This window comes from Aethalodelphis obliquidens, unplaced genomic scaffold, assembly GCF_003676395.1.
Source record: "Aethalodelphis obliquidens isolate GAN/ISIS:26980383/991018 unplaced genomic scaffold, ASM367639v1 scaffold22, whole genome shotgun sequence".
In the NCBI taxonomy this organism is placed as follows: Eukaryota; Metazoa; Chordata; class Mammalia; order Artiodactyla; family Delphinidae; genus Aethalodelphis; species Aethalodelphis obliquidens.
Window position 1 is genome coordinate 18368128 of NW_020837966.1, and position 12923 is coordinate 18381050.

General features: G+C 44.8%; 1 protein-coding gene across 7 annotated transcripts in view; it reads right to left on the reverse strand.

Moving 5' to 3' along the window:
* Nucleotides 1–207: 207 nt before the first annotated feature.
* Nucleotides 208–12923, reverse strand: part of FOXP1 (forkhead box P1) — a 597337-nt gene continuing 584621 nt past the window's right edge. For all 7 annotated transcript variants that reach the window (XM_027121390.1, XM_027121389.1, XM_027121386.1 and 4 more), the window contains 2 exons: nt 11094–11260; nt 208–5054 (listed from right to left, as the gene is read on the reverse strand). In XM_027121390.1, coding sequence (XP_026977191.1) covers nt 4910–5054; nt 11094–11260 — 312 coding nt within the window. In that variant the 3' untranslated portion in view covers nt 208–4909. The remainder of the gene's footprint in view (nt 5055–11093; nt 11261–12923) is intronic.

Below are 12923 nucleotides of genomic sequence, written 5' to 3' on the forward strand. Positions count from 1 at the left end.
TTTTTCTGTTTTTTTCCCCAATTCTCTAAGTGGAGACTTTCACTTTGAAATCCTGAGGGACGAGAGCTTCAATTCTCCGTGATGATGAAAGCTTTTAGTTAAGATTGATTTTAATTCTGGGAGGGAAGCAGCTGGTGCTAAACCTAAGGCATATGCCGAACACACACTCTGAGCAGGTCAGAAGGGGAAAGAAACTTAGGCTGTGGCGACTTTTACTACCAGTGTGAACAACCAGCATTTTTATTGCATTTGAGAATGCGATCATGTCAGTCATTAGTACTGACTACACAACATTTTTTTTTTTTTATTGTCTGTATCCACAGACACGGAATGATGGAATTACAGTTGATGTCACGGAATGAGTTCCTTTTATGCCTTATCAAAACAAAACGAAATTAAAAAAAAAAAATTCTTGTTACTGGCAGCACATCTCCACGGAGCACCACGCTGACAGTCCGGGCTGTACCATCTCCATGCAGGCTTCTGGGTAGCAGAGATCATGAGAACTACACCGGGCCCACAAAATGCCTTTGGAATTATAAGTCTCATTTCTCAGGAGAGAAAAGCCAAAATCGACTCTCAGAAACATCCAAAATATCCAGAGGGTCTACCATGAACCAAAAGGTCCCCCAAAGATTCAAAATCCCGACAAGCATGTTCTTCTTGGTACCCTTGGAAACGGAGCTCAAGCTGGAATGCGGAAAGGAGGGGAAATCTTTAACTTTTTTTTTTTTTTTTCCGGGATAAAATAGCTAGTGATGGACATCATATTTTGGGTGAAGAATCCGAGGTGTCTTTACTAGGTCTGACGGAACGCGGGGAATCAGGTCAGAGCCGTCCGAAGGTGGCAGGGCTGGCGGTCACTCTTCCCGTTCATAAGCCTTGATGTTTCCTTTCACTGCTGGTTCAATGCAGGCAGCGTGAACTTGTCTTACAAGGACAGACTCTAGGGACAACAAGTAGGATGGATCCTCATTCCTGACAGTGCATTCGCCCGGTACAAGGGACCGTTCTCCCTAAGGTACGCTTTTCTTTGGGGAAAAAAAAAAAGCAACAAATTGTCTGTACATCTTGGCACCTTGTAAAGTTTTCTTTCTTTTTTTCTTGTTTTTATACAAAAAGTTCAATAGCTTTGACACTCCCCATGATTAATCACTACTTCACTGATAAACTTTGAAAGTGTGACCCTGGAATTTCATCATGCAAAATATTTACTGCAGCAGGAGAAAACATTGTTTAAAACAACATTTTTTTTTTTTTCTCTTTTCAAACGCATGAACTTGTTTAAGATAGCCAGGGAGGCAATGGTAGGATAAACACAAGGGATAGGAATGTATCAAAAAACAGAGGAACTCACACCGGCAGGCACAAACACCAAAAAAACCTGTACAAGATGCTCCGATCAATGAGAACAGGAAAAAAGAAAAAAAAAAAATCTGTCAACTATGTTACAATTTTAAAAGCCAAAAAAAAAAAAAAAAAAAAAAGAAATTTGGGAGTTTCTCCCTCCCACATGTCAGGAAATGTCATCCAATATTCTGAAAGCAAGAATAACTAAATAAAATACATGTGCAGCATATTCTGCAATTCCATTACATACAGTAGTTTTTTTTCCAAAGGTTTTTTTTTTTTTAAGTATCGTTAATATAAAGCAGTTGCACAAAAAGCAAAGGTGTTTTGACAAACAGGTGTATATGCATTTATTCCTTTTTAGGAACAATATCTAAAAAAAGAACCACCCTCCGCCCTCCCCCAAAAAAGACAGAGTCACACAGACACATCGGGATATATGTACAACATAATAAACCCCATCCTAAAGAAGCAACTGGGATACCCCCAAGGGATACAGAATCAGAATTGGAAAAATCAGAGTGAAGTTTGCTTGCTGTAAAGCCTGAGAAATTTTTTTTTTTCAGTTGGTTCTTCTGCAAGGCTGTGATACCTGCAAAGATATGTAAAAGCTAATTTTTCTTTTTTTTTTTCTTTTTGCTACAGTCTTTAGACTAAGCATGCAAGACATACGACTAAGTGCAACTGAGTGAAATGTATTTTTTTTTAAAATTTTAATCATTCCCTAAAGGTTTGAACTGAGGTATGCGTACTAACAGTTTCTCATGCTGTTAACTTTACTCATGTCTAGCTACACATGCTGAGAATGAACTAATCTACCAGATTTTTATCCTCTTTTGAATACCAAACTAACCAGCAACCACTCAGTTTAGAAGCACAGGGCCCCCTTCCCATGACCCTGTCTGGCTACTGCCTGCACATCATGACGCTGCCTGGAAAAGTTGAAAAAAAAAAAAAAAAAAGTAAGTCTCGAGTGACCACAGACTGCTCTTTATAGAGAAAGCAGTGTGAAGCTTCAAAAGGAACTGCCAGAGAAGTTTTTGTACCAAGCTTGTGAGTGGACGGGAATGTTACTTTTTTTTTTAAATGAAAAATGCTGACGCAAGCCTAATCCGGAAAAAAGGAAGGAAAAAAAGGAAACCTTTTAAAAAAAACAAAAACAAAAACCCAGAGGATATATATGCCAAGATAAACCCAAATGAATGCAGTGATCATAGCACAGTCCTTAAACAAAAGTGGCATACAATCTTTCTTTGAAAAAGAAACGTCTTCTAGAAATACTACATTACGCGGTCTAGTTCAATTGTGGAAGCTGTTCTGTTCTCTCTGAATTTTACCTTCATTGTATCTTAACTGTCTCCTGGACTGGACACCCCCTAAGTTTCATGTGCCGTACATTGGTTTTTCTTCTTGGAGATGGTAATCCCTTCCTTCTATTGCTCCCTTAATACTGTGTCCTATTTCTCTCTTCAGTAGCCCCATAAGTTCTCTTTACAAGAATGCGTTTTGGTCTCTGTAGAGGTACAGAAGGAAAAAACAAAAACAAAAACCGAGGACTGAAGGAAAAAAAAAAAAAAAAGTAACAACTTTGGTTCCATTACCTACTTGGTCTTCTAAATGTCCTCTATGATGAAGAAGCAGTTCTCTTAAGTTAGCAATAGCCTATATCTCATCAATTGCCTCTAAATTATTTTGCCTCCTTTGATCAACAAGAAGAGGATATTTGGCTTCATCAGATAAAGCATAAAACAGAGAACATAATTTACCTTTGTGGAATATCTTTGGTAATTTTAGGGAAAAAAAAAAAAGAGGTACAAAGCATATAAATTAAGCTCCAAAAGGCTCTTAAACTAAAACAAAAGCTACACTCCTAGGTAAATAAATGAGTGACAGGAAAGGGGTGCAGAGTGGAAGCGTTCAGGGGTTCCAAGGACTGAGGCTGTACTGACCCATGACTGTCATGTTCTGTGCGCCACGTGTGTTTCCCCAAAAGCCCAGGGCTGAGCTGTGCCCCCATCTGCCTGATGTCTTCTCCTGTTGGTTTTTGGGACTGGGTTGGTGGGATGGTACTGCCTCCCATGCTGAACTGCTATACCAAACCTGCACATTGGAAATTAACACTTTAGCATTTGCTGAACCCAGTTCTCATTAACTCGCATAGCAAGTTCAATCGGAAATCTAATTTGCATTCAGACACATGAATGCCACCAAGCAGGTCTGAATGGATGTTTCGGTTTGGGGCCACCAAGACTTTCAGCACAGTTGCTCAGGGAAGCCAGCTTTTGGGCCATTTTGCAAACAAAGCAACCCACACTGGTTTGAACAACTGCGAGAGCCTGAGGCCCATCTCAACTAGGTCATCCCAGGGACGGGCTTCCACAGCCACTGTCAGTCGAACTACTGCGAGAGTTTGTCTTTTGTTTGTTTTGCTTTGGGGGTAAGGGGGCTGCTGCCTGTGTCTCCTTGTGCTGGTAAATGCTGTGGCATTTATTAAGAATGATGGTAGGTGCAATATTAAAAAAAAAAAGAGGAAACTCTGAAACAACCCCCTTCCCACCTTCCAATACTGCTTCATGGAATGAATCTGCATGGTTCCTAGGGTGTCTCTATTTTTTTTTTTTTTTTCTGTCATTCATTCTCTTTCTGGCAGGAACTTCACGTCTGGGTGAGAGGACCTTCACGTGTAGAGTGCAGCATTTGGGACCTTTTTGCAAAAGATCAAAACGGAATGTTTTCTGACTTTCGAGAAAACAGTGGTGATGTCTGAAGGGACATGGAATGAGTGACAGAAAACTACGAACGAGAAATGACATTCAGCTTCGTATAATAAAAACACCTATTAACATTCATCACAAGGTACAGAAAACTTGAAGCCTCCAAGAGGCCGTGGGCCCGAATGGAGGCCTGAGGTCAAAACTAAAAATGGTATAGGAAAAGCCAAAAAAAAAAAAAAAAAAAGCAATACATTAAAAAGTTTGGGATAATTATTTTTAAACCCTCCCCCCAATACACACACAAAGGCCTTCCCCATCCCAACTGGAAGCAAAAAAAAAAAAAAAAAAAAAAAAAAAAAAATGGAGTAAAGGCAGTGATAATCAACATGCAGTACTGTGCAAATAGGTCGTCCATTGGAATCCTTAAATTCTGGGCAGAGGCGTGGTCTGCAGCTTAGGTGCACATGCTCAGTTGGGTGTCCTCACTGTCCAATGTCGGCAGGACTGCAGTTCAAAGTCTGCTGCTAAAAGTGAATCAGTTTAGCAAATTTACAACACTGATGTTGACTGTTAAGAGAGGAAAATCCCCAGTACCAAACAAGTCCATCCAATGCACAGAGTACAAATTCCTTTTTTCAACAAAAAGTAGAAAAATCAAAAATACTCCCAAATGGGATTCTTGATGGCACTAAGAGTTAACACATTGCAGAGTTGTCAAAATGCAGTGAAAAATCCTCCACACTGTACAACCAATGGAGAACGATTTCACTGCAAACTTTTGACGTGTTTTGTCTTGTGTCCCCCCCCCCAATCTTCACGCTCTTGGGGTTGGCCTGCCCAGATGTTCACTCCACGTCCTCATGTACTGGTTCGTCTTCGTAATCTCTGTCGTGGTCAAAATCTGGACTGTGGTTGGCTGTTGTCACTAGGGATAGCGGCCCTTCAGCTTCCTCTGGATCCAGGGGCTCTTCTTTGACATGTACAGGATGCCTGGAAAGACAAAAGAAGGTTCACCGTGGGGACTTCCCAACGCAAGGTACGTCGGCGGTTTTGGGTAACACAGAATCCCCAGTCTAGAGCTGTGATGTTCGACACAGCAGCCACTAACCACGTGCGACTATGAAAACGAAGACAATTTAAAATTCCATTTCTCAGTTACGCTGGCCACATTTCAAGAGCTCAAGGGCCACATGTGTTGGCTAACGGCTACCATGTTGGATAGCACAGAGGGAGAAATTTCCATCATCACAGAAGGGTCTCTGGACAGAAGCATCAGGGGGTGTGTCCTCCTCCCGTGGTGTTTCTTACACTGTAATGTGCACACAGATTCCCGTGGGATCTGGTGAAAATGCAGCCTGTGACTCAGCAGGTTTGGGGTGTGGCCTGAGCCTCTGCATCTCTGACCAGCTCCCCGGTGATGCTGCTGGTCCGAGGACCACCCTTTGAGTGTCAGCTAACAGGCCCCATAGTGGCCTGCTGGGTGGATGAATACAAATCTTCCAATAATCCCGTGAAGCAAGAATCGGTTAACGCAACAGTGGTTTGTGGGGACCACTGTGTGCAGGAGGCTGGGCTAATCACGGCTTGCTGTGTGTTCTGCTTTGCTAGTTAACATGCAGAACCTGTGAAAGAACTCTCAGGAGACCGACCCCAAGCGAGGGTCTATCATTAATCAACTTCAAGCAAACACAGCAGAGAGACACCATGATACATGCTGGAAACTCCAAATTAATGCATATTTTTACAAACTGTCAATAAGGCAAGAAAAGCCCTGCCAGGGAACACAAACGGAGAGGAAAAGGCGCGCTCAACACAACAATATGATAAGAAAGCAGAGCCCCGATCAGAATAATAACGCTGTCAGCTGTAAACAAGGCAAAACATGAGGCCCGGCTGGTAGCGGCCACCGGGATGCGGGGCTCCGATGAGATCTGCCGACTTGCTCATTATAGCCCAGCGCAAGGTTCACCCGAAGGGGCCTGCGGGGGACCACGCGAAGCACTCCGGTAACAATTGAGAAATGTTGTTCCTAAATCATATTTACAACCGATCGTTTGCAAATACAAATTACTTTCGGTGGAGGGGCTTTTGATACGTAAAAGAACCATTCAGGTTTTTTTTTTTTTTTAAAGAGAAGTCCCATTGCAGGAACGGGCCGCAGAAAGGAGGATTTTTTTCATTGACGTTATCAAGTATTACTAGTAATAAGAGGAGGTGCTGGGGATGGTGGCCTTCCTAAATAACTGATGCTGTGTGCAAACCCCAAAAGCCTCTTGAACCCTTGAAAAATCAACAGAGGAGTGCTTTGGACTGCCCTTTGACACGTGATCCTCTAGAAGAGCAACTGACTGTAAAATGAGCAGAGCCTAGAGAGTGTCTGGGGGTAGATGTTGGGATAAACAGCTTTTAAAAAATAGGGCCCGGGGCTTCCCTGGGGGAGCAGTGGTTAAGAGTCCGCCTGCCAACGCAGGGGACATGGGTTCGAGCCCCGGTCCGGGAAGATCCCACGTGCCGCGGAGCGGCTGAGCCTGTGTGCCACAACTACTGAGCCTGCGCTCTAGAGCCCGTGAGCCACAGCTACTGAGCCTGCGTGCCTGGAGCCCGTGCTCTGCAACGAGAGAGGCCACCGCCATAAGAGGCCCGCGCACTGCAGCGAAGCGTGGCCCCGGCTCCTTGCAACTAGAGAGGGCCCACGCGCAGCAATGAAGACCCAACGCAGCAATGAAGACCCAACGCAGCCAAAAATAAAATAAAACACAAAATAAATTTTTTTAAAACAAAAAAACAGCAAACCATTAAAAAAAAAAGGGCCCGTATTCTTACAACCTATGTGCAAAACGAAATATACCCAAGTTTTATTAGAGTAGAGTATGTTTTACTAGTTTGGGTCCATCTAGCTTTAGTTTTTTAATGGGCCTATTTATTTGTGTTTCAGCATCAAGATCCAGGACCGTATGCATAATGTGCAGAGCCCAGTGCCAAGTGAAAATGTGTTTGAAAAAGTCGTTGAGGATTTTGGAAACAGCTGAGCGTTAAAACTCTTAAGTGTGGGATCCTGTGTGACTGCGTACATCGGCGTTGCCTGGGAAGTCAGCTCTGGTAGGACCCCCTATATTGTTTTGGGAAGAGTTAGGTGTGTTGATTTTTATTCCTTAAAAAAAAAAAAAAAAAAAATATATATATATATATATGTATATATTTATCACCCATAAACTCTAATTAAGGTAGACTTTCTTGGTTTTGCCTGCCTTCTCGCATTTGGGGCCCTGTTTTTACATGTTGTACACATAGCAAGAATGTGATTATTGTGCTACCTTTACAGTGTTAATTGTTATGGCTATGAGATCCCAGTGTGATGAGGGCATTTGGGGACTGTCTTTCGCTCACCCCCATACCTCGCCCCCACCTTGATCTTTGTATAACACAGTGACCGCTTTTATCCATATTTCTGTTGGTTTACCTCCTTAGGATAAATTTCTAAGAATAAAATTGTTGGAGCAGAGGCGAAAACATCTTACGGTTCGTATGATTTAGTGCGATATTAACTGCCGAAGAAGCTTTATCGATCTAGACTCAACCTCATCATCACCAAGCACTGCTTTCTGAGAACATCGTGTTGCTGAGCAGGTGTACTAAGGAAAGCTCAGGTTACCGTACACGGTGTTGTTTTTGGATGACTGACGATGGTGAACATCTCTTCACGTTTCAGTTTCGTATTCGCACCACTGAGACCACTGAGAACTGTTACTTCAAACGTCAACCCCCTCCTGTCCTCTGGCAACGTGGTTCTCGTGACACTGATTGGATAGGAGTGGTGCTGGGTTGTGTGTAGCCTGGATTGAGAGTCAGCTGTTTCCCTGATCAACATTTTCCTATTTTCGTTTTTTAAACTACCATGTATTCATCTTTTCTGGTTTACAGAGCTGAATCTGATGACAGAGATGATACAAGGCTATATGGGTGGGAGGGGTGCTGGGCCCTGGAAGAGACTGGCGAGTCTTCATGAAGTTCTTGCTTTGTAATTTTAGACTCGGACAAATGTTTTGCCAGGCAGAACAAAACAAAATCCCCCCACCCCCACCCACCCACCCACCCAGTCCCGCCAACAAGGTAGAGTTCACGGGAGAGAATATTTTGTTTTCCCCTGAAATCTGCAACCCAACTTCAGGAAGGTTATTTTCCGTCCCAAAGACACAGGTGACGACCCTACGCACGCTGGCTCAGTCCCAGCACCTACTGCCGAGTGGAAGCCCAGCAAAGGTGAACTGGCCAGGTCTACGGTGTGACAACCTGACAACACAACCAGGTGAGATACTAAGGCTTCTTAAAACGCCACAGAAATGAAATCCAGCTTCACGCCGTTTCGTGATACCAGCAGATCCCCGCCCCCCGGCCCTTCCTCCCCCAGGTGGGGCAAAAGCAGTAACTCGGGCATGCAGGGCTTTAGAGAAAGGATGTCCACGCGAGATCCATTTCAGGTAAGATGCACACTGCTGAAGATACCGTGTTTCGTGGTCTCCCAGGTGCCTCCTGGGAGATGGAGCTGCAGGTGGCGCCTTCTACCCTTGCAGGTCGCCCCCCCCCCCCCCCCCACCGCCGCCCCAATGCCTTTCTCTCCGACTCCTGCTTCCGAAAGGGCTCCCAGTGAATAACTGCAAAGCCCCACATTTCCTTTCTTACATCTGAGTAATTCCTTTGTTTAGCTACTCTGGGAACAGAAGAGTTTTTAAGGCAAGCCGACTGGTGTTTAAAGGCATTGTGTTCAGAGGGTGTGGGCACAGCATGGAGTATTTTGCTTTGTAGCTCCTTTAGCCCCTATCAGGATAAAAGTATAAGGCCCCAAAGCCATAATTATGTGACTACTTTGTAGCGTTTGTTTCAAGAGACAGACAAAAACGTTGTGGGGTTTGAGTGTCACAGAAAGGGTAAGACGTTCTATTTCGACACTCGATAGTAGCTGGGCTGCCTCATTACCCGAGGCCCTTTAAGCCTTGCTGTAGAGTTTATGGCTGGTTTGTTCCCAGAGAACAGAACAGGTGAGAAACAAGTTGCATCATAGCAGGGTAAATGCACGTCGGACAAGAAAGAAAACTACGTCACTATAGAATTTGCTTAATGGAAATTTGAGATCAAATAGAGTTAAGCATCTCTCACAAACACCGAGAGTAGGCACAGGGAATATGGGCTGATGACCAGCAATTATTTTTAGCAAAATCCTTTATTTTAGTGTAAACCTGTGAGATTTGAGCAATAAAACACTATGCTTTGGGGCATCCCTATGCAGGGTTTCTTAAAAACAAAACACACACACTCACACCAGTACAACCTTCATTTCGTTAAAAATTAGGCTGATTCCTTGCTGTAAAGCGAGGTTTCTGGTTTAACTCAAAGTCTGAAATAACTTTATAGTGACTCTATCTTGTACAGCAAAATGAGCCTCACTCTAAACTGCTGTGAGAGGTTTTTACCCAAATACCTTTTTTTTTAAATTTTCTTCTCTTTTTTCAGCGATCCTTTTTACTATAAATACTAGGAACACACATCAGGTAAACGTCAGCGGTCTGTGGATACTATGACAGACAAACAGTCTCTCTTCCACTAACTTCAGATGCTTTTGCTCCAGTAAGTATTCCTTGAAGCAGCGCACACGCCAATTTACGTGTGCTCTGAACTTCCTTAATAGCTTAGTAAAATACTCCTGTGGTGACAACGATTTCGAGATGAATACGGGTGTGATTGATAGTAAAGTCAGAAAGACCAGGTTGCTTGAGGAAGGAAGATCGATGGCAGTAGCGGCGTGAGAGAGAAACACGTTCTTAAAATGCTGTGGAGTAAATGCTAAGAGACTGTTGATATAAATTTAAAACGATTATTTTCATCTTTAAAGGTCCTTTTCAAAGCACTCTGGGCATGCAATTCAAATGCTAAAGAATCAAATTTCAGATTCCTCCAAACCCACCAAGCTACCCATGCTGGCAGACAGCATTTTGCCTTTGTTGGTAGGTGCCAGTTCATGCTCTTGCTAACTGCCACAGGTCATATTTTCCATTCTCATCACTCAAATGCTCTTAAAATAAGACGTTGGTCAGGAATTCAGAGACACTGTGTAGACAAGGGGTTCGTTTCTGGGAGCTGACAGCACGGTCAACACTGAATAGGTTTATCCCTTTAAAGCGGGCAGCGGGTTTCGCAGAGACTCGCTCTAAGCCAGAGGCTGTCATTCGACAGCATCCCCCGCCAATCCTCTCTGGGGAAATGTGCTCTCTTTGCTCGTTTAAAACTTTTCCTGGGAGACGGGGAGTCGTTACTGTCACCCCGCCTGCCTCCCATCACCCAGCCAAAAGGGGCAGCACGCACGGCCCTGCCCGTGGTGCGCCTGGTCCTGGCGCCACGCACATGCAGCCTGGGATAGCCCTCGTGCCTCACTCCGTACGCTTCTGGGCGTGCTCATTATACTGCCGTCTGCTGCTATAATCCTCCTGTTAATTTTCCTTTTAATATTTTAAGAGCAATCTATGAACCATGCCACCTTTCGTTCGTGCCATCGTCAGTGCTTGGTAATGACGCTTCGGCGTGGCGTCCACGCTTCCGCGTACCACGTAACCAAGTAAACGAGCATCCTTTGCCTCCCCGCTAGCTTCAGCCCACCCACACGGTGAACAAACAGCGAAGAACTCTGCCACCGGGATGCGTTCTACTGCTATAGGAGGAAAAGGTAATGTGGCTGCGAGAATGGCCTGAGCCGGGCAAGCGAAGGCTAAGAGCACAGGTGTCACCCATGTTATGGCCTTGGGCACTCGTGGGGCCGCGTGAAGCCTACTGCTGTAATGGGAACGTCAGTAAACGGTCCTCCTAGGTGCGAACCGAGCTAAGGGTTTCTGGACGCACCCACTTCTATCTGGGTTCTAGGAAATCAGAAGTTACAGAAAAGGTGTCAAAAGCCGCCAGAGGAGAAGGGGCCGGTGTGCACCTAGAACAGGGGGGACCGGGACGTGACGGCAAAGGCGTTCCGGGGTGGCGGGTACTCACACGGCTTGCATAGGGGATCTGCCCGGGCTGCTGTCGCTCTCGTTGCTGTTGGTGTGCTCCATCGCCCCGTTCAGCTCTTCCCGTATGGCGCTGGCTAGGTTGCCCAGAGTGGGGTTTCCCATGGAAGCGGTAGTGTATAGAGGTATACTGTTCTCAGCCATCGAAGCCTGCCATCAATCGAGAGAAGAGTTATGAAGACAAGGGTGTACACAGGCGGGGAAGCTATCAGTTATGGGTGGATTCAATGATCTTCGGTTTCACGGCATTCTGGCACGGGTTGGAAAAGACAAGTTTCTAATCGGTGTAGAAGGATTTGTGCTTTACAAGTCAGGCTGCTGACACACGGCCCAGGCTGGGTCTCAGAGAGCTAGCTGGAGGGACCAAAGCGCCCGTGGGGAGGGAGGGCTCCAGTCAGCCCTGCTGGGTAGAGGCATCTGGGTTTAGACAAGGCTATCTACCAGTAACGAGGTTTCTGTCTGATGCCTTTTTTCAAGAGGAACGGAACATTTCTAGATCACAGGGACACACGATGGAATTTTCATTTCTTTATCCACTTCGAGGACTCCAGTATTGGATGTTATTAAAGATCTGAGCAGATTACTCGGGCCACAGAGCCCAAACTTAGGAGCACTTCCATAACCATTTGTCTTAGAGCCTACAGAAAAGGAAGCGATTATAGAAGTGGAATCCGTTTTTATCTCCCCGCCCCCATCATTTCCATTGGAATGAATTATTTTTGAATCTTTTTAGTGTAGTTTTCAGATAACTGGCTGAACGGTAACTCTAGGTAATCTTTCAGGCTCTGACCAATCACCTGGAATTGGAGGACTGAAGAAGAAGGAAATCTCTGGCAAAAGGAAGCTGTAAATCGTATTTCCTCTGGGTATGTAAGTACATCCTTACTGAAGGTGACAAAGTCCCTCCCTCCAAGCGAGTGTCAGCGACAGAGTGTGGAAGTGGCGGGGAAAAGAAAGAACTCCTCAACCCCGTGGTGGGATACTGCTCATTGTTTTTATCCTACTGCGGTTGAACAGAACGACCACCCCAGTCCTGAGATGTGGACAATAGTCAGACATACTTATCACTGGGCTGAAGTAGCCATAGTGTTGCATTTGGGTCATGATCCTGACCCAGTGACTCTTCATTTTATTAAAAGAGGACAGACGTTCAAAAACTGGCGGCTGTAATTAGACCCAGATTTATCAAAACGGCCCTCTTGCAGACTACACTATGCCTGCCTTTCCATCCTAACGAGGAAAAAAGTGCAATCACGAGACAATCTGGCGTGGTGACTCCAACTGGCCAGTCATACACGAGTCCAAACTAGTCTAGAAATCCTGGCTCTGGTGAGACAGTAAGAGCCAAAAACCAAGAGAGGACGCGTACAAAGCTGGGCTGCAGAGAATCCGCCTATTAAGACAATCGCAGTCTCGCTCGCTGTACAAACTAACTCCAAAGCCAGAAACGCCTTAGCCATCCAAGCCCCGCGATGGATGCCCCATCCACACCTACCGCAGCCCTGGCTAAGGGACTACTTCAAAGGCAGGCCCTCCGCAAGCCCACAGCTTTCCCTTCCCTTCCCGCCACTTCTGAATTTATATAACAACTGCCTTCTTTTAAAAAATGGAAAAAAAAAAATCCTGTTTTCATTTCCAAATGTGGTGAACTCATTTTGATGAACAGCACATCTGAACATTCCTCACTCTCCTACAGTTTGTCAAATAATTTGCATCAAGTACTTTTTTCAACAGATCTCTTGTGACTGCAATAAAGCACTTTTTTCTTTTTTGGCAGAGCAAAAAGACAGACCTGCTGCCCGATTTTTTTACC